At 43.6% G+C, this 22,448-nt stretch overlaps 1 protein-coding gene across 1 annotated transcript in view; it reads left to right on the top strand.

The window, feature by feature from the left end:
• Positions 1-22,139, top strand: part of LOC115153316 (zinc transporter 6) — a 77,295-nt gene extending 55,156 nt beyond the window's left edge. The window contains exons 10-15 of the mRNA XM_029698638.1: positions 6,119-6,167; positions 15,412-15,531; positions 17,571-17,673; positions 18,498-18,545; positions 20,249-20,317; positions 20,975-22,139. Of these exons, the coding sequence (XP_029554498.1) occupies positions 6,119-6,167; positions 15,412-15,531; positions 17,571-17,673; positions 18,498-18,545; positions 20,249-20,317; positions 20,975-21,535 (950 nt within the window). The 3' untranslated portion in view covers positions 21,536-22,139. The remainder of the gene's footprint in view (positions 1-6,118; positions 6,168-15,411; positions 15,532-17,570; positions 17,674-18,497; positions 18,546-20,248; positions 20,318-20,974) is intronic.
• Positions 22,140-22,448: the final 309 nt, after the last annotated feature.

Here is a 22,448-nt window from a genome sequence, read left to right as displayed (position 1 = left end):
ATGGACAGTAAACTTGAAAGAGGATTGCTTATCTGTTGGTTAGCGAGCAGACTCTAGGACTATTCCTGTCTCCATCACAAGCACCTCAGACTCATATCCTTAAGAAGCGGTACATGATACTAGGGTTGGGGTATTTTACGATTGCATCGTCTATAGAACTTTTCAACTGTCAAATCTATAACACGTTCTACGCTACATAACCAAAAGTATGTGGACACCTGCTCATCAAACATCTCATTCCAAAATCATGGACATTAATATGGAGTTGGTCCCCCCTTTGCTGCTATAACAGCCTCCACTCTTCTGGGAAGTCTTTCCACTAGATGTTGGAACATTGCTGTGGGGACTTGCTTCCAATCAGCCACAAGAACATTAGTGAGGTCGGGCACTGATGTTGGGCAATTAGTGTTCCAATTCATCCCAAAGGTGTTCGATGGGGTTGAGGTTAGGGCTCTTTGCAGGCCAGTCAAGTTCTTCCACACTGATTTTGACAAACCATTTCTGTATGGACCTCACTTTGTGCACGGGGGCATTGTCCTGCTGAAACAGCAAAGGGGCTTCCCCAAACTGTTGCCTCAAAGTTAGAAGCACAGAATGGTTTAGAATGTCATTGTATGCTGTAGCGTTAAGATTTCCCTTCACTGGAACTAAGGGGCCTGAACCATGAAAAACAGCCCCAGACCATTATTCTTCCTCCACCAAACTTTACAGTTGGCACTATGCATTGGTGCAGGTAGTGTTCTCCTGGCATCCGCCAACCCAGATTTGTCCATCGGCTTGCCAAATGGTGAAGTGTGATTCATCACTCCAGACTCTTGGCGCATGGGGATAGGCTTGTATGTGGCTGTTCGGCCATAGAAACCATTTCATGAAGCTCTTGACGAACAGTTCTTGTGCTGACGTTGCTTCAAGAGGCAGTTTGGAACTCGGTAGTGAGTGTTGCAACTGAGGACAGATTGTTACACTACCCAGAAAAAATCTGAATCCACTAATTTCAAGTGGTGTCCACATACTTTTGGGGGTCAATGGAAAATGTTTGTTTTCCCCAATTTGTGGCCATGGTCACGGGAAGTCCTTATGACATGAAAAGCAACTCGGAGTATGAACAATGTTTGACAGCCATCACCAATGGTGACGACATTGTGATGCCACAAACAATGGTTTAGCATATTTGAATTTGACTGCAACTCCTGATGAAACTGAGTATTTTTGTCTGTAATAAAGCGCTTTTGTGGGGAAAAACTCATTCTGATTGGCCTATGCCCTCCTAGGCCCGCCCATGGCTGCACACCTGCCCAGTCATGTGAAATCCATGGATTAGGGCCAAATTTATTTATTTCAGTTCACTGATTTCCTTATGTGAACTGTAACTCAGTAAAATTGTTGCATTTCTGTTTTTGTTCAGTAGGGTGTAGAAAGAGCAGAGAGCACCAGAGCAAAACATCAGATATGGTCTAACATGTTTTATTCCATCCTCTCCAATGTCAAATTATCATGGGCCTTTTGCAGCAGACACTGGCTTATTGTTTTAAAATCTTAATTTCCCTTTATCTCCCCAATCTCCAGTCGATTTTAATGTGACTTGTTGGCCTAGGCATACCCTACTCTTTCATGATCAACCATCTCAGAAAGTTGTTTAGTAATAATGAGAGAGATGACAGACTTATCAAATAGGAAGTTTAAACAAACCTGGTACGTTTCTGCTTTAGTTGAAGTGTAGGCAAATAAATTGTGCCCTTGGAAAATCCCTCCTTGCAAACCAAACAGCCAGTAATATAGGCCTACATATAGGCTACTGTCAATAAAAGTTGCAGTAAATGTTTATTTCACAAATTAAACAATATAAACTCATTTTTCTAATATTGTCGAAGTGTTTATTAATGTCCTTGAATTGCTCAATGGGCAATCGGCATAAGCTCCCATAACGCTTTTAAATATAATTTTCAATAGCTTACACATTTTGCATTTACAGTGCATTCGGAAAGTATTCAGACCCCTTGACTTCATCCACATTTGTTACGTCACAGCCTTATTCTAAAAATGTTCCTCATCAGTCTACACACAATACTCTATAATGACAAAGCTAAAACAGGTTTTTAGATTTTTTTTGCATATTTATTTAAAATAATAAACAAATACCTTATTTACATAAGTATTCAGACCCTTTGCTATGAGACTTGAAATTGAGCTCAGGTGCATCCTGTTTACATGGATCATCATTGAGATGTTTCTATAACTTGGTGCAAGTCCACCTGTGGTAAATTCAATTGATTGGACATGATTTGGAAAGGCACACACCTGTCTATATAAGGTCCCACAGTTGACAGTGCATTTCAGAGCAAAAAACAAGCCTTGAGATCAAAGGAATTGTCTGTAGAGATCCGAGACAGGGTTGTGTCGAGGCACAGATCTGGGGATTGTCTGGAGCATTGAAGGTCACCAAGAATCAAATCAAATGTTATTTGTCAGGTGTAGACCTTACCGTGAAATGCTTACTTACAAGCCCTTAACCAACAATGCAGTTCAAGAAAGAGTTAAGAAAATATTTACTAAATAAACGAATGTAAAAAAAAATCTAATCAAATCAAAAAGTAACACAAGAAAATTCCATAACAATAATAAGGTTATATACATGGGGTACCGGTACCAAGTCAATGTGCGGGGGGTACAGGTTAGTCAAGGTCATTTGTAAAGTGACTGTGTGTAATGTGACTATCAGTGTAAAAACAGAGGTTGGGGGGGTCCATGTAAAAAGTGCGGGTGGCCATTTGATTAATTGTTCAGCAGTCTTATGGCTTGGGAATAGAAGTTGTTAAGGAGCCTTTTGGTCCTAGACTTGGCACTCCGGTACCGCTTGCCGTGCGGTAGCAGAGAGAACAGTCTATGACTTCGGTGACTGGAGTCTTTGACAATTTTTTTGGGGCCTTCCTCTGACACCGCCTAGCTTGGCCCCAGTGATGTACTGGGCCGTGCACACTACCCTCTGTAGCGCCTTACGGTCAGATGCCGAGCAGTTGCCATACCAGGCGGTGATGCAACCGGTCAGGATGCTCTTGATGGTGCAGCTGTTGAACTTTTTGAGTATCCGGGGACCTATGACAAATCTTTTCAGTCTCCTGAGGGAGAAAAGGTGTTGCCGTGCCCTCTTCACAACTGTCTTGGTGTGTTTGGACCATGATCGTTTGTTGGTGATGTGGACACCAAGGAACTTGAAACTCTCGACCCGCTCCACTTCGATGTCAATGGGGGCCTGTTGGCCCTCTCTTTCCTGTAGTCCACGATCAGCTCCTTTGTCTTGCTCACATTGAGGGAGAGATTGTTGTCCTGGCTCCACACTGCCAGGTCTCTGACCTCCTCCCTATAGGCTGTCTCATCGTTGTAGGTGATCAGGCCTACCACTGTTGTCGTCAGCAAACTTAATGATGGTGTTGGAGTCGTGTTTGGCCACGCAATCGTGGGTGAACAGGGAGTACAGGAGGGGCCCAAGTGATGAGGATCAGCTTGGCAGATGTGTTGTTGTCTACCCTTACCACCTGGGGTCGGCCCGTCAGGAAGTCCAGGATCCAGTTGCAGAGGGAAGTGTTTACTCCCAGGGTCCTTAGCTTAGTGATGAGCTTTGTGGGCACTATGGTGTTGAACGCTGAGATGTAGTCAGTGAACGCAGTGACCTCCATCATTCTTAAATGGATGAGGTTTGGAACCGCCAAGACCTTTCCTAGAGCTTGCCGCCCGGCTAAACTGAGCAATCGGGGGAGAAGGGCCTTGGTCACGGAGGTGACAAAGAACCCAATGGTCACTGACAGAGCTCCAGAATTCCTCTGTGGAGATGGGAGAACCTTCCAGAAGGACAACCATCTCTGCAGCACTCCACCAATCAGGCCTTTATGGTAGAGTGGCCAGACAGAAGCCACTCGGTAAAAGGCACATGACAGCCCGCTTGCAGTTTGCCAAAAGGCTCCTAAAGGACTCTCAGACCATGAGAAAAAAGATTCTCTGGTCTGATGTAACCAAGCGTCACGTCTGGAGGAAACCTGCCACCATCCCTATGGTGAAGCATGGTGGTGGAAGCATCATGTTGTGGGGATGCTTTTCAGCGGCAGTGACTTGGAGACTAGTCAGGATCGAGGGAAAGAGGAACGGAGCAAAGTACAGAGATACTTGATGAAAACCTACTTCAGAGTGCTCAGGACCTCAGACTGGGGCAAAGGTTCATCTTCCAACAGGACAATGACCCTAAGCAGACAGCCAAGACACCGCAGGAGTGGCTTTGGGACAAGTCTCTGAATGTCCTTGAGTGACCCAGCCAGAGCCCGGACTTGAACCCGATCGAACATCTCTGGAGAGACCTGAAAATAGCTGTGCAGCGATGCTCCCCATCCAACCTGACAGAGCTTGAGAGGATCTGCAGTGAAGAATGGGGGAAACTCCCCAAATACAGGTGTGCCAAGCTTGTACGGTAGTGTCATACCCAAGAAGACTCTAGGCTGTAATCGCTGCCAAAGGTGCTTCAACAAAGTACTGAGTAAGGGTCTGAATACTTATGTAAATGTGATATTTCAGTAAAATAAATAAAACCTGTTTTTGCTTTGTCATTATGGGGTATTGTGTGTAGATTAATGGGGGGGACACACACTATTTAATCAGTTTTAGAATAAGGCTGTGACGTAATAAAATGTGGAAAAAGTCAAGGGGTCAACAACAATAAGATAAAAAAGTATTATTTAGCCTAGAACATACTTTATGATACTTTAATGAACATTGGCTTAGGCAAAAAAACTAATAGGCCCATTATCCTTAAGCTATATGCCTTTTGCCTATCAAACTGTAAAAATCCTAAATATATAAACCGATAAAGCAAATTATTATTTGTAACATTCTTTATAGCCTAACACATGAAAACAAATGAACATTCTCTTATGCATTCGCTTAAAACTAACAGGCCTATTTGGGTATGCCTTTTTCCTATCGAACTGTACAAATTTTAAATACAGGCCTGCAAGTTATAAAATACATTAGTTAAGTTGTGTAAACGAAATACAAAACAACCTAAATTAGTTTAAAAAATATATTTTCAAGCTTTGATGGAACATTTTTGCCTGTCTTTCGAATAAGATGCATGCATCTGGATTTGAATATAGGCTACATTTTCAAATTAAATCATAAAGTGCAACAAGGGACCATTAGGTCTAGTTGTTTTTTACCATATCTTAGGCCTACCGAATATCATAGCCACGGGAACTAAGGGTGCTGAGGATGCTGCAATTGGGAAAAAATATAATTTTAAAAAATGACTTGGTGTACTAGGCCTTTTATTACTCCTGTATGAGCGGAGAAAAATACTCCTCAGCAGAGCGGAGAAAAAAAGCAATAGCTTTGGATTGCACATTTGCAACTGTTTGTTATCAATTTATTAACGTTTTGTGTTTTTGCGCATGTACATGATTTATCAGTACAAATTAATTAGAGCATAAGACTATAAGACTATGTCCTGTCCCTTTTTGCCACACCAGAGTCCCTTTCAGAGAATATTGTTGTACAAAATCTGAACCAAACATTTAGCTTTGCAAATTTGGATGTTCTGTGTCCTGTCATCTCAGAGTCAGGGAGAGACATGTTCAAGGAGAGCAAACACGCATACACAAACACCCCAAAACTCCTGGTGTGGTCAGGCTTATGTGGGGGAGTGAAAATTGGATTTGGGGAAGATTTTTTTGTAGTCTCTCTCAATGCCTCTCTCACTTATCTGCCTAAACCACAGTAAACTAGCCAATATGGGCTGAGAGGTTTGCTCTGTAACCATTTGTGTTTAAACATCACAGATGGCGGTGGGATACTCTAAAATCATATATGTGCCCTCCCCTGGTCAGTCGTCTGTGATTGTAACCCATCCTGCGGGGTGGACAGCTGAGGACACACTCTGCTTGCTGATCAAATGGCACTCGGCTCCTGTTACCGCCACAACAATGGCCACTGTGGAGGAAGATATATGGGAACAGACTGCAGATAAGGGCTGCTAGAGTGATGCTCTCTCACTGTGTTGATGTGTGTAATTCTGACCCCTGTCTTCTGTCTTCTCTCTTTTTTTCATTCTCTCCTCCCCGCACCATCCTCCCAACAGCTGCCAGCACCAGTTGGCTCCAGGAGCATGTCGCAGACCTGAGTCGAAGGTAAGATCCTCTTTCAATGAGTCATCCTGCTGTATTGATCCTCCTTGTTTTCCCCCTGTAGTCCAGAAGTGGACAGTTTCCCTCCCAAGCATCCCTCAGGAAATGTATGCACCACAGTGTATGTGTGTAATGTGATTAGCAGTCTGTCCCACTCAAACTGAGGCTAAAGGGTAAATAGACACACAGAACTACCCTACGCCTTGACCCTTTTTCTCTCCAGATGAAATCCTGCGACTAGTGAGGTCCGGTCACCCGACAACCTGTCCGCTCAACCCCATCCCCTCCTCCCTTCTCCATACCATCTCTGGAGACCTTCTCACTTCCCTCATCAACTCATCCCTGACCACTGGCTGCGTCCCCTCTGACTACAAAATGGCCCGAATCGCTCCCCTCCTAAACTAACACTTGACTCCTAACGTCAAAAACTACAGACCTTCTTTATTTTCTTTCCAAAACACTTGAGCGCACTGTCTCTGACCAACTCTCTTGCTATCTTTCTCAGAATGATCTTCTTGACCCTAACCAGTCAGGCTTCAAGACGGGTCCCTCAACCGAGACTGCTCTTCTCTGTGTTACGGAGGCTCTCCGCACTGCCAAAGCTGACTCTCTCTTCTCTGTTCTCATCCTCCTAGATCTATCCGCTGCCTTCGACACCGTAAACCGTCAGATCCTCCTCTTCACTCTCTCAGGGCTGGGCATCTCAGGCTCTGCACACTCTTGGATTGCATCATACCTGGCAGGCCAATCCTACCAGGTGACGTGGAGACGATCTGTGTCTGCACCACGTACTCTCACTACTGGTGTCCCCCAAGGCTCAGTTCTAGGCCCTTTCTATACACCAAGTCACTCGGCTCTGTCATCCTCACATGGTCTCTGCTATCATTGATATTTGGATGACACTCAACTACTTTTCTCCTTCCCCCTTCTGACACCCAGGTGGCGACACGCATCTCTGCGTGCCTGGCATATATCTCCGCTTGGATGTCGGCCCACCACCTCAAGCACAACAACACGGAGCTACACTTCCTCCCGTAGAATGCCTGCCCGCTTCAAGACCTCTCCATCACGGTTGACAACTCCATGGTGTCCCCCTCCCAGAGTACAAAGAACCTTGGACAACACTGTTGTTCTCTGCAAACATCAAAGCAGTGACTCCTGCAGGTTCATGCTCTACAACATCTGTAGATTATGATCCTACCTCACACAGTAAGCGGTGCAGGTCCGAATCCAGGCACTTGTCATCTCCTGTCTGGACTACTGCATCTCGCTGTTGGCTGGGCTCCCTGCTTGTGCCATCAAACCCCTGCAACTTATCCAGAACGCTGCAGCCCGCCTGGTGTTTAAGCTCTCTCATGTCACCCCGCTCCTCCACACACTCCACTGGCTTCCAGTCGAAGCTCGCATCCACTACAAGACCATGGAACTTTCCTACTGAGCAGCAAGAGGGACTACCCCTTCCTACCTTCAGGCTATACTCAAACCCTACACCCCAACCCAAGCACTCCTTTCTGCCACCTCTGGTCTCTTGGCCCTCCCACCCCTACGGGAGGGCAGCTCCCACAGCCCAGTCCAAGCTCTTCTCTGTCCCGGCATCCCAATGGTGGGACCAGCTTCGCCCTGAAGCTAGGACAGCAGAGTCCCTGCCCATCTTCTGAAAACATCTGAAACCCTACCTCTTCAAAGAGTATTTTAAATAATCCCTCAGCATCCCCCTTGCACCCACTTTCGTGAACTAACACTCGCACTTGTCTCCCCCCCTTTACTAGCGCTGACTTTGCTGATAGCTACTTTAGGAAAAATGTGCTTACTATGAATGTGATATGTGGGTGTCCGTCCCACTTAGCTGTCTTAAGATGAATGCACTCTGTAAATCGCTCTGGATAAGAGCGTCTGCTAAATGACTAAAACATTTCAAAATGTATGTAAAACATGACATGGGGTGTAGTAGTATATTTTTTCAGCAAGATGTTAGGGAGTGGCTTTTTCAGGGAAACATATTGGCTTAATCGATTGAGCTTCTTGGAATTATTGTAAGGTATCTGGACAGCAAGGGCCGGTCTCATGTCTTTTCCAATGGATTACAATGACCCCCTCTGGCGAAACCTGCCTGTAGAGGTCAGATGTGAAACTCTTATCTTTCCTTTCACCTTCTCCATATTGTGCTGTGTGCCCTTGCCCTGGGGTTAAGACCTGATGGATACTCTCAGGTCAGCCACTTCCTGGCCCTCATCCCTGGAGACCCTGTGCAGGGCTGGGGAGAGGCTTGACAGTGAAACGCCACCCCCTCCACCTTTCCGCCCTCATATAGTAGCTTCCAGGATGATGAATCGCCTCACTTGTTTTGTCTGAATAATGGATGTTGGTGGGTTTTGTTTCAGTCCAGAGTGTTGAGATCATTTTGCACCTCTACTTTCTCTGCTGGTGCCCCGGTCTGGATTATGCCACTCAGGAAGTGGAAAATGACAAAAGGCTGAGTCATGTTTGGAGTTGGCGGACTCATTGAAAAAGAACCCTCCCTTACCTCCTAATGGGTTAGGTGAATGAGCAGCTGAGGGTCATGTGAAACAAGCCTCTAACTCATTGCAGGTCCAGATATATTTTGCTTTCCATTATGCAGGCGTTCCCTCATAGCTATAACACCCTGATCTCAAATAATATACCAGTAGCACTCTATGAAACAAAACTAGGCCTAAATAAGATTGATTCTCATAATCTATCTAAAACCCCAAATATTATTGAAGTGGCTTTCTGTCGCATTCTATCCTGAATAGTAAAAAGCACATACAATCCCACCCACTCTCCAGGTTACTTAGGGCAAAAGCACCTAATATACATTTTAACAAATTTATTGAGAATTCAATACAGAAATATATAATTTACATAACTATCCACACCCCTGAATCAATACATGTTACAGCTGTGAGTCTTTCTGGGTAAGTCTGGAAGAGCTTTGCACATGTATTGTACATTATTTGCACATTCTTTTTAAAATTCTTAAAGCTCTGTCAAGGTGGTTGTTGTTAGTTGCTAGACAGCCATTTTCAGGTCTTGCCATAGATTTTCAAGCCGATTTGAAGTCACAACTGTAATTAGGCCACTTATGAACATTCAATGTCGTCTTGGTAAGCAACTCCAGTGTATATTTGGCCTTGTGTTTTAGGTTATTGTCATGCTGAAAGGTGAATTTGTCTCCCACTGTCTGTTGGAAAGCAGACTGAACCAGGTTTTCCTCTAGGATTTTGCCTGTGCTTAGGTCTATTCCGTTTCTTTTTATCCTAATAAACTCCCTAGTTCTTGCTGATGACCTCTATACCCAAAACATGATGCAGCCACCACCAAGCTTTAAAATATGAAGAGTGGTACTCAGTGATATGTTGTGTTCGATTTTCCCTAAACATAACTTTTTTTATTCAGGACATGAAAGTTAATTTATTTACCAAGTGTTTTGCAGCTTTACTTCAGTGTACTATTGCAAACAGGATGCATTGAATATTTTTATTCTGTACAGGCTTCTTTCTTTGCACACTGTCATTTAGGTTAGTATTGTGGAGTAACTACAATGTTGTTGATCCATCCTCAGTTTTCTCCTCTCACAGCCATTGAACTCTGTAACTGTTTTAAAGTCACCATTGGCTTCTGAAATCTCTGAGCGGTTTTCCTTCCTCTCCAACAACTGAGTTAGGAAAGATTTGAGGAGTTTCTCCCATTCTTCTCTGCAGAACCTCTCAAGCTCTGTCAGGTTGGATCAGGAGTGTTGCTGCACAGTTATTTTCATGTCTCTCCAGAGATGTTCGATCAGGTTCAAGTCAAGGCTCTGGCCAAGCCACTCAAGGACATTCCGAGACTTGTCCGAGACTTGTCCGAAGCCACTCCTACGTTGTCTTGGCTGTGTGCTTAGGGTCGTTGTACTGTTGGAAGGTGAACCTTCGCCCCAGTCTGAGGTCCTGAGTGCTCTGGAGCAGGTTTTCATCAAGGATCTCTGTACTTTGCTCCGTTCATCTTTCCCTCAATCCTGACTAGTCTCCCAGTCCCTGCCGCTGAAAAACATGCCAGACCATAATACTCCCTCCACCATGCTTCACCGTAGGGATGATGCCAGGTGTCTTCCAGATGTGACGCTTGGCATTCAGACTAAAGAGTTTCATCTTAGTTTCATCAGACCAGAGAATCATATTTCTCATGGTCTGAGAGTCCTGTAGGTGCCTTTTGGCAAACTCCAAGAGGGCTGTCATGTGCCTTTTACTGAGTAGTGGTTTTTGTCTGGCCACTCTAGTATAAAGGCCTGATTGGTGGAGTGCTGCAGAGATGGTTGTCCTTCTGGAAGGTTCTCCCATCTCCACAGAGGAACTCTGGAGCTCTGTCAGAGTGACCACTGGGTTCTTTGTCACCTCCCTGATCAAGGCCCTTCTCCCCCGATTGCTCAGTTTGGCCGGGTGGCCAGATCTAGGGAGTCTTGGTCCCGTGTGGCTCAGTTGGTAGTGCATGGTGTTTGCAACGCCAGGGTTGTGGGTTCGATTCCCACGGGGGACCAGTACGCGGAAAAAATGTATGAAATGTATGTATTCACTACTGTGAGTCGCTCTGGATAAGAGCGTCTGCTAAATGACTAAAATGTAATGTAAATGTTGGTTGTTCCAAATGTCTTCCATTTAAGAATGATGGCCACTGTGTTCTTGGGCATCTTCACTGCTGCACAAATATTTTGGTACCTTTCCCCAGATCTTTGCCTTGACAAAATCCTGTCTCGGAGCTCTACGGACAATTATTTCACCTCATGGCTTGTTTTTTTTTCTCTAATATGCACTGCCAACTGTGCAACCTTTATATAGACAGGTGTGTGCCTTTCCAAATCATGTCCAATCAATTCGGTTTACCACAGGTAGAATCCAATCAAGTTGTAGAAACATCTCAAGGATGATCAATGGAAACCGGATGCACCTGAGCTCAATTTTGAGTCTCATAGCAAAGGGTCTGAATACTTATGTAAATAAACTATTTCTTTTTTTTTTTTTATTAATTTGCAAACATTTCTAAAAACATGTTTTCGCTTTTGTCATTATGGGGTATTGTGTGTAGATTGATGAGGGAAAGGAATATTTTAATACATTTTAAAGGTAAGGCTGTAATGTAACAAAATGTGGAAAAGTCAAGGGGTCTGAATACTTTCCGAATGCACTGTACACCATCCCAAAGTGTAATTAACTTCACCATTCTCAAAGGGATATTCAATGTCTGCTTTTTTATTTTTACCCGTCTACCAATAGGTGCCCTTCTTTGCGAGGCATTGGAAAATGTCTCTGGTCTTTGTTCTTGAATCCGTTTTTGAAGTTCACTGCTTGACTGAGGGACCTTAAAGATAATTGAACGGAGATGAAGTAGTCATTAAAAAATCCTGTTAAACACTTATTGCACACAGTGAGTCCATGAAACTTATTATGTGATTTAAAGCACATTTTTACTCCTGAACTTATTTAGGTTTGACATAACAAAGGAGTTGAATACGTATTGATACTATTATTAATAAAATATTTTTTTTATTCATTTGTAAAAATGTATAAAAACAATTCCACTTTGACATTATGGGGTTCGTTGTGTATGCCAGTGACACAAAATCTAAATTTAATCACTTTTAAATTCAGGCTGTGTTACACAACAAAATGTGGGAAAAGTCAAGGGGTGTGGATACTTTCTGAAGGCGCTGTATAACAGAGTAAAGTTCTGATTGTTCTGAATAGAAGGCACAGTGGACAGGATGTCCCGGACTGCTTTGAGTCATTGTTTCATTATCTGCTGTAATCGTGTCATCCGTGTCTCTGGGCCTCACCACCCTCCCTGGTGGTGGGTAGACATTATATAACCCTCAGAGCTAGTCCACTGTGTACTATTATTTGGGCAACAGCATTTAGCCTGTATTTATAGCCGACCGACATCATATCAAGTGTTTGTTTGTCTCACCGTAATCCCACAATTTCTGTCTCCAGTGGGTGGGATTATGCAAACTGTCACTCTGGAACAAAGCTCCCTCTATCCACACAGTGTTCTCTCTCGCGCGCATGCTCTCTCTCTAGGCAGCGCCGGACGCACAGACTGTGCAGACAGACGGCCGTGGAATCACACGACCCTGTCCCTAGTACTCAATTATATCAATGCAGCAGGGAGATTTAGGAGATTATTGGGATTGTAAATCCTGCTTCCCGCTCACCCCCCCCCCCCCCCCCCCCCCCCAAATGTTGGCTTCAAATTAAGTGACCGGAGGTCGAGCTTCTTTAGGTTAATGGGTTTTCTTTTCTTTTTTAAAGATAATGCCTAGTTTTTTTTTTTTTATTGTGTCCATGTTGGACACCAGTGGACTAGTATCCATGCATGTTTAATAAGAGGTTGACACTGGACAGGGATGCAGTTGAAAAACACTATATAGAATTCATCTTCTCAGTATTTATCTAATCATGACCTATTTCAAATAATATTATGCCAAGATCTGAATACATCGCTGCAAATAAAAAAAAAAAACGGGCTAAATGTCAGTGCATGATTTCACACTGGCTAAATGTGAGTGAACTCATTGCCCTCTACTCCCCCTACTGATGCTGATGAGTATGATGTGTGGTCTCAGAGACTGCGATCCCCAGTGTTGGCAGCACTCATCTGTCTGAGGAGGACATCACTTCATATCATATCATCACGCCTACTCTGATGGGTTACACCTCCTAATGCACTGCATTAACATCTCTGATTAAACACACATAACTGATCTGTAAAGCATGCACACTGCCTCATCACCACACAACTGTAAGATCTGAGGTGGTTCCACTCACTATAGGGATCTCGTTTTTCTTTTTGTGGAATGAGAGTAATGTATTTATTTTAGACACATGCTGAAAAGCGACACACATGAATGCTTAATTGTACATGAATTGTATCACAACGGCATAATGAACGGCTAGCCATTTGAATTAGGTCAGACATTGGTCATTTATGAACAGGACGAAGCACATCCCAAAAAGAAAATATCATCTGATCCAAAAACACACCACGTAGAGAGAACACAGGATGAATGCATCCATCTGTCTGTAAAATAATACATTGAAGAGTTGGGTCCCAAGAATATACACTACATGGTCAAAGTATGTGGACACCTGCTCAACGAACATCTCATTCCAAAATCATGGGCATTAATATGGAGTTGGTCCACCCTTTGCTGCTATAACAGCCTCAACTCTTCATAGAAGGCTTTCCACTAGATGTTGGAACATTGCTGTGGGGACTTGCTTCCATTCAGCCACGAGCATTAGTGAGGTCGGGCACTGATGTTGGGCGATTAGGCCAGTCGGCGTTTCAATTCATCCCAAAGGTGTTTGATGGGGTTCAGGTCAGGGCTCTGTGCAGGCCAGTCAAGTTCTTCCACACCGATCTCAACAAACCATTTCTGTATGGACATCGCTTTGTCCACAGGGGCATTGTCCTGCTGAAACAAAGATTTCCCTTCACTGGAACTAAGGGGCCTAGCCCAAATCATGAAAAACAGCCCCAGACCATTATTCCTCGTCCACCAAACTTTACAGTTGGCACTATGCATTGGGGCAGGTAGCGTTCTCCTGGCATCCGCCAACCCAGATTTGTCCATTGGATTGCCAGATGGTGAAGCGTGATTCATCACTCCAGAGAACTCCTTTCCACTGCTCCAGAGTCCAATGGCGGCGAGCTTTACGCCACTCCAGCCGACGCTTGGCATTGTGCATGGTGATCTTAGGCTTGTGTGCGGCTGCTCGGCCATGGAAACCCATTTCATGAAGCTCCCGGCGAACAGTTATTTTGCTGATGTTGTTTTCAGAGGTGGTTTGGAACTCGGTAGTGAGTGTTGCAACCGAGGACAGAAGTTATTTACGCGCTCGGCAGTCCCGTTCTGTGAGCTTGTGTGGCCTACCACTTCGCAGCTGATCCGCGGCAGCTCTTGCAGGGCAGAAATTTGCCGAACTGACTTGTTGTAAAGTTGGCATCCTATGACGGTGCCACGTTGAAAGTCACTGAGCTCTTCAGTAAGGCCATTCTACTGTCAATGTTTGTCTATGGAGATCGCATGGCTGTGTGCACGATTTTATACACCTGTCAGAAACGGGTGTGGTTGAAATAACCGAATCCACTAATTTGACGGCGTGTCCACATACTTTTGTGTATGTATATTGTATATTAGTGTTTCATATTTCATAAATTCTAACATCAGTAAATTTTACATTAGAGTATTTTGTGTAGATTGTTGACGAAAAATGGCATTAATTTTAATCCCACTTTGTAACACAACAAAATGTGGAAAAAGTCAAGAGGTGTGAATACTTTCTGAACACACATTGAACAACACAGCAGCTTTTCAGCATGTTTTGTTATTTCCTTATAACCAGAAGTCGATGAAGAACGTTTGTTTTCCAAAATTTGTGGTCGTGGTCGAGGGGAATTCTTTCGTATGACATGAATTCCCGACTCGGAGTATCAACAATGTTTGACAGCCATCGTCGATGGTGACAGCATCGTAATGTTACAAATAATGGTTTAGCAATGGTTTAGTACAAGCATTTCGCTACACTCGCAATAACATCTGCTAACCATGTGTATGTGACCAATAACATTTGATTTGTTTTGAGCATATTTCAATTTGACTGCACCTCTGGAGTCTGGCAATGCAGTGAGCACACCAGCCACCTGGACATCTGATGAAACTGAGGAGTATTTCTGGCTGTAATAAAGCCTTTTGTGGGGAAAAACTCATTCTGATTGGCTGTGCCTGGCTCCCCAGTGGGTGGCTCCCCAAGTGGGGCTATGCCCTCCTAGGCTCACCCATGGCTGCGCCCCTGCCCGGTCATGTGAAATCCATAGATTAGGGCCTAATGAATTTGTTTCAATTGACGGATTTCCTTATATGAACTGTAACTCAGTAAAATAGTTGAAATGTCTTGCATTTTGCATTTATATTTGTGTCTAGTAGATTGTAGAAGAATATTACAATCACTTAGTCTCAGCATTATTCATATTTTCACTTTTAAGAAGATGTGTATATTACAGGTGCTTTCTGTGAGTCCCTGTCTTGGATTGTTTGTGTGATTTCTTTGGTTGCCCTTTGGTAATGTGTGTTGTCACTTTGGTAATGTATGTTGTCACAGTAACTCTAACAAGTTTAGACGCGTTTGGAGCATCACCGCAGGGTTGAATGGCTCAGTATAGTAATTTTATGTTTGTGTTTGTATGTTTTCAGCCTGTGTGGGATTATCCCTGGTCTCAGCAGTGTCCTTCTGCCTCGTATGAATCCCTTTGTCTTAATCAACGTGGCCGGAGCTCTCTCACTCTGCATCACCTACATGCTCATTGAGATCAAGTAAGTCCTCCCCTCCGACATGGTTTAATGGAATTAGTTAGTGGATTCGGGGAAGTTATAAATCAGTATTGTTGAGGAATAATGTGTACTCTGAATTGTGTTTCCACAAAGCCCTCATTATCGACCTGATGTGTGTTTGACATCCCTCTTGTTACTTATCAACCTCCATGATAACTCTTGACATAGAGATGGGACGATAAACCGAAAATTATCGACACAGACCACTTATCGTGGGCATTTGCTGATATCACTCATAATGATAAGTTGCCTATACTAGAGAAATGTAAAGTTTTGAAATGAAATAATTCTGCTTATATGTAAATAGCCTTGCACGAGCCGCTCATAGGGCAGGAGCCTGAGGCAGCTTAATGTACATGTACACACCCTGGACAGAAAGCTAGTCTATCGCACGGCCTTACCCTCAATCTATCTCCTTAATGCGGCAGGTATGGGTGTAGGGACTGTGGGCTCAGGGGCGTCGGGTAGCTTAGTGGTTAGAGCGTTGGGCCAGTAACCGAAAGGTTGCTGGATCGAATCCTGAGCTGACAAGGTAAAAATCTGTCGTTGTGACCCTGAACATGCAGTTAACCCACTGTACCCTGGTAGGCCGTCATTGTCAATAAGAATTTGTTCTTAAAACCTCTCTAGGCTAGGTGGGACGGTAGCGTCCCACCTGACCAACATCCAGTGGAAATGCAGGGCGCCAAATTCAAACTACAGAATTGTAAATATTTAACATTCTTGAAAATACACATGCAATATGTCAAAATAAAGCTTAACTTCTTGTTAATCCAGTCGCGGTGTCAGATTTCAAAAAGTCTTTACGGCGAAAGCAAACCATGCGATTATCTGAAGACGGCGCCCCATCATACAAATGCACAATCATTTTCAACCAGGCAGGTGGCGACACAGAAGTCAGAAATAACGATATAATTCATGCCTTACCTTTGAAGATCTTCTTCTGTTGGCACTCCAATATGTCCCAGAAACATCACAAATGGTCCTTTTGTTCGATAAATTCCTTGTTTACATCCCCAAAATGTCAATTTTTTTTGCGCGTTTGATTCAGAAAAACACCGGTTCCAACTCGCACAACATGACTACAAGTTATCTGTAAACTTGGTCCAAACATTTCAAACAACTTTCCTAATCCAACCTTAGGTATGCTAAAACGTAAATAATCGATAACATTTAAGACGGAATATACTGTGTTCAATAGCGGATAAAATCAATGTGGAGCGAGCTACAGGTCGTGCGCCGCAAACACGAGTCCACTTGGCTTGACACTCATTCTGAATCGCCGTACTACTTCATTTCTCAAAGGAAAAACATCAACCAATTTCTAAAGACTGTTGACATCTAGTGGAAGCCATAGGAACTGCAACCAGGTGCCTCATAAATCTAGTTTCCCATAGAAAACCAATTGAAAACACAGTGAACTCAACAAAAAAGAATCCTGGATGGTTTGTCCTCAGGGTTTCGCCTGCCAAATAAGTTCTGTTATACTCACAGACATCATTTTGACAGTTTTAGAAACTTTAGAGTGTTTTCTATCCAATTATATGCATATCCTAGCTTCTGGGCTTGAGTAGCAGGCAGTTTACTTTGGGCACGCTTTTCATCCGGACGTCAAAATACCACCCCCTATCCCAAAGAGCTTAACTGACTTGCCTAGTTAAATAAAGGTTAAATAAAAATAAATTTAAAAAATGCTGAGTGCTAAGCAGAGACTCATCAGGTTTTTACAGTCTTTAGTATGACTCGGCCGGGGATCGAACTCACAGCCTTCCAATCTCAAGGTGGACACTAACCACAAGACTACAGTACTGAGTTATATGGATGATTGTGAGTAATGGTGGTATACATGAATGTTATAAACGTATCGTTATCATGATAATTCAGTCAGTTTATCGTGATATGGATTTTTGTCCATGTCACCCAGCTCTATCCTGACAGCTATATGCTCCTAACTTAATAACGTACTAATATTATCTATTATGAAGTACCTTATGATTTTCTCTCTCTCTCTCTCTCTCTAGTAATTACAATGCTGTGGACACAGTTTCGGCGGTGACCATCGGCCTCATGATCTTTGGCACCATGTATCCTATGAGTGTGTACAGCGGGAAGGTGCTCCTTCAGGTAGGCTATTCAAACATGTCCACAGTCTAAATTGAACTGGATCATTGATTCTCTGTAGGATGTGATGTGGATCGCACAACTTTACTGTAACTCTTGGAATGATTGAGTTATGTTCTGTCCGGATTATGTTTGGCTTACAGTGGTTCTTCCTTTAAAAGTTGCAGCACGTCATTTAAGTGTCAGCCATTGTTGCTAGAATGACGCAATTTACCACAATCTGCCACCATCTACCACAAACGGTTGTGGCATAAGCTCAAAACTTTTAAAGGAAGAAGCACTGTACACTGTTGGGGTGGCAGGTAGCCTAGTGGTTAGAGAGTTGGGCCAGTAACCGAAAGGTTGCTGGATCAAATCCCCGAGCTGACAAGGTAAAAATCTGTCATTCTGCCGCTGAACAAGGCAGTTCACTGTTCCCCGGTAGGCCGTCATTGTACATAAGAACTTGTTCTTAACTGACTTGCCTAGTGGTTAAAGGTTAAATAAATAAATTAAAGAGAGCATGTTCTTTGATGCTCATTACTCATTAAAGGGAAAATCCACTCAAAATTATATTTTGATATGTTTTTTCTCATTAGTCAGTCCATTGTTGATACAGTCCCAAAATATTTTGCATGTCAGCAGTCAAGTTTTCAAGATATTGGACTTTTAAGAAGCAAAGGCCACATCATCATGATGATGCAGAATGCAGGAGACATTTTGGGACTGCATCAACAGTGGACTAATGAAATAAATACTAAAATAGTTTTTCTCTGGATTTTCTGGAGTGCTGTGTTTTGAACAGAGACACTCTGGTGACTCACAGTGTTCTGCTCTGTCCTCTTTAGACCACTCCCTCCCATGTCATCGGACAGCTTGACAAACTGCTCAGAGAGGTAAGAACACTCAAGTGGGGGTGATGTTTTTGTTGTTTAATGAACTATTGAAATCGGATGGGAGGTCAATTAAGGACGGTTTTAACTAGGTGGTATACAGCTACGGAAGTTACTTTTTTGTAGCTGGTTAGGAGAACTTAGGCAGCGGGTTTGAAGAATTAACATAGCAGGTTAGGTGAATTAGGAAAAGGGTTAGCTAAAATGCTCTCCTAACCTGCTACAAAAAGTCACTTCTGGTCATAGTTGTACACCATCTAGACAAAAGCAATGAGGATAACCCTAGTGAATTGTGGAGAGGAGATAATCCTAACAATAAAGGGAAAGAGGAATACCTAGTCAGTTGTACAACTGAATGCGTTCAACTGAAAGGTGTCTTCCACTTTTAACCCAACCCCTCTGAATCAGAGAGGTGCTGGGGGCTGCCTTAATCGACATCCACATCATCAGCACAACAAAGCGTAATGTCATGTCCAAATGGAGCTAAAGTTAGACATGAAATACAATGTTAATAACGAGGCATATGAGGTGGAATACATGTAAATTATTTACATAATAATAACCGTTTACAGAAAACATTTAAAAAATGTTTTTTTCCCCCACCATTTTTGATGGTCCAACAACTCTTGAGTTGTTTAGCACCATGGTTGTGGAGGGCAAAGTGCTGAAAGCGAATGGGAACATCTCATCTTTGCTCCTAATGGCAATCAGTGATGTGTTTGCTGAGGGTTGTCCTCTTTTGACCTCTTTCCTATTTTTCAAGCCTGTTGCACTCGCTAAATAAGGCAGTTGAAATGTGTACCATGTGTATTGAAGCCAATTTTTGTCTCTGCTTTATATGTATATATTATTTAAGTGTATTTCACAGTGTGCAACAACTTGCAATGATTCCCTACCATGTTTTAAAATATATTGTGCCCCTTGGGATCCTATTGTGCCACTCTATCAATATTATAACTAGAGCCAGTTATAGTTTTTTCAGACCATGCGAGTTGATTGGGACTGGTCACACGATCAGGTTAAACTGGTCCCCTCATGGCAGAGACTCTGTTAGACCCCTACAGAGATTGTGGCGCGGTCTGCATTTTTCATGATGCGGTCAGATCCCGCAGATTATTTGGAAACGGACGTCTTTCTGCTTTATATGCCTTCCTATTGTATTAAAAGCACCTCTTTGTCGCGTTATTCACACACCCTCAGAATTTCACTGCTTCAAGTTCAGTAGCCTTCCTCTCCTAGTTGGGTGTGCGAGATCATGTGTGCCAACCTTGTGTGGTTTCAGTGAAGTAGAGTAGGTACTGATCACCCAATTGTCCTGCTCCTTAAAGGTAGGCTATAAAATGTAGCTCAAGAGAAAGTGCAAGTGTCCACTCTGCTCTCTTCGAACTACATCTAGCCTATTGGTTGATATAGCCCAGTTATACCTACCGATAGCCTAATATAATGGGCCATGTGACGTACGAATCTTAGGTATTCTTGCACATTTTGATACTGCCTATAGGGTGCAGAATTTCTGGGACCATGGCTGGAAGGTAAGCTGCGTCACATACGCCTAAAATAACATTGCGGAACTGCGGTTGGGTCGGGACCAGTTATTGCGGGAGCGGGTGGGAGTCAGACAGAAAGCCAGTGGGAGCGGGCAGGAGCAGACCTCTAGACTGTATGTACTGCTGTATGTGTGTAACACTGTACTTGTCTTCCATCAGGTCTCCACTCTGGATGGGGTCCTGGAGGTCCGTAATGAACACTTCTGGACGGTGGGCTTTGGCTCTCTGGTACGTCATCATTGTTCTGTCCCTGCTGTCTCCTCATTATACCCAGCAGACTCCCAGCGTAATGCGTCATGCTCTGTTAGCTCTGCCTCTAGGAGAAGCAAGGCCATGTTCTTTGATTCCCATTGTGAAGACAGAGTAGTCACACAAAAAGTCGTACTCCAATACAGGGAATAAGGCATAAAGACAGAAATTGAGTCATTCTGGTTTCATTGAAACGCCTGAGCTGTGAATTATTCAGACTGTGGCTATAACAATGTTGTTTCACGTAGAATAACTTAAATACAGATTCTGTCTGGTCTGCTGCAACGTTAAATCTAATTAAATGAAATAACACTTATTTGCACTCTGCATAATAGCAGTATAATGTAATGGTAACATTACGCAATTACAGCATCACTGCTGTTATATCGATAAATAGGCCAGCTTCCTGGCTGCACTCGTAGATTCCTGTGTAGACTAAGTTTATACAGTGGTGTTGCTGCTGTGCTCAGTTGTTGTCACACAGTTCTGGGTTGTTGTCACACTGTTCTCTCCAGACTGTATGCCTTAGCGTACTGCCAGTAGAGCTAGAGGGAGAGAAAGGGAGAGAGAGAATGTGGAGTAAACACACAGACTCACACTTTAACTCCTTGTCTCCTCCACTGGCTTTGTGTGCAGGCTGGCTCTGTCCATGTCCGAATACGCCGGGATGCCAACGAGCAGATGGTGCTGGCCCATGTGACCAACCGTCTCTTCCCCCTCGTGTCCACGCTGACGGTTCAGATTTTCAAGGATGACTGGATCCGGCCTTCCCTCATGGCCGGAGTGCTCCCAGCCAGCACACTCAGCCCCTCTGACCACGGGGGCCTGTCCAGCTTTGTCCCCCCTCCCCCCAAATCCTCTGAGGACATGGACCGGCTCACCTCCACCCCGTCCAAACCCAGCAGCCCACCGCCAGAGTTCTCCTTCAACACCCCGGGGAGGCATGTCCAGCCCATGGTGCTTCCCAGCACCCAGCACCAGAGGCCCTACAGCATGGGCCTCAACTACGGAGCCTCCCCCTACACCAACATGCTCAACCAAAACCTAGCCCGGCCGGGGAGTGGGATGGGTATGAACCTGGGAATGGGTGTAGGGATGCCTTCATCACAACAAGGTTTCAGAACTGCCTTAGGCGCAGCGCCACAGCAATTTGGAATCAACCCTCTCCCATCACAGTACAGCCAGTACAGACCCTGATGTTTAGAACATGAGGTATAGAAGTGGGATATTCAGAGAGAGAATATATTATGGTATTTATTTTGATGGGACCTGGACATACATTCTGACCTTTGGTGGATTTTCTATCTTTCTATATTTTTTTGTACTATTCTTCAAAAAGCAAATGAGTTGAAATGAACTGTAGGCATCTGTTCTGTATATGATATGCCAGTTAACATGTTTCTTCTGATTGGGAATCGTGGAGGAGCTCTATGGCTTTTGTGTGCTTTAAACCATTCATTGACTTTCGCGCTCATAGGACTTGTTTGATTACATTAACTATTATTCCCTTGGTAAATGGTCATCACAAGATGGTCAGCTCAGCCGTTCCTACCTGGAGTAATATTTGTAGGTAGAAAACGGTGACCTAATGCGGGGGCAATACATAATGGGGTAATTAGACTCTTTATTATGTTTTGCCCCATAACTGCTGCATTAATGGCATCACTTTGTTACACTAATGTTTCTTAATGCCAACCTCATTGTGAAGGAGTGGTCTGTATTATGCCTTTTCACCTTTAATGGAAAACAAAAACTGTTATTTTCCGTATAGTCTGCAATAAATAAACGCAAATGTACTGTACTTGCCCTATTATTTGTCACTTACTCTAACTTTCTAGGTCAATGTCCATTGAAAGACTCTCCAATGAGTTTGGCGACTCAGTGTGGGACGTGAATTATCCTAGCCATATAGGCCTGTCTGGATTGGAGTTTGGGTATAGGAAATGAGGTAGGCATACATGAATGTTCCAACATAATATCCTGACCGAAGCTTTAAGACGTTGAGTAAAAAAAGACCCACCCTGGGCTACCTTTTGAGTGTTGTTGAGGGTGAATAGGACCATAAAGAAAATGTAAGTGTGGGATGAAAGTCTGGCGTTTAATTTAAAAC

This window comes from Salmo trutta, chromosome 18 (genome assembly GCF_901001165.1).
Source record: "Salmo trutta chromosome 18, fSalTru1.1, whole genome shotgun sequence".
NCBI lineage: Eukaryota > Metazoa > Chordata > Actinopteri > Salmoniformes > Salmonidae > Salmo > Salmo trutta.
Note: the sequence above shows the minus strand (reverse complement) of the source record. Positions and strands in the feature narration are given on the sequence as shown.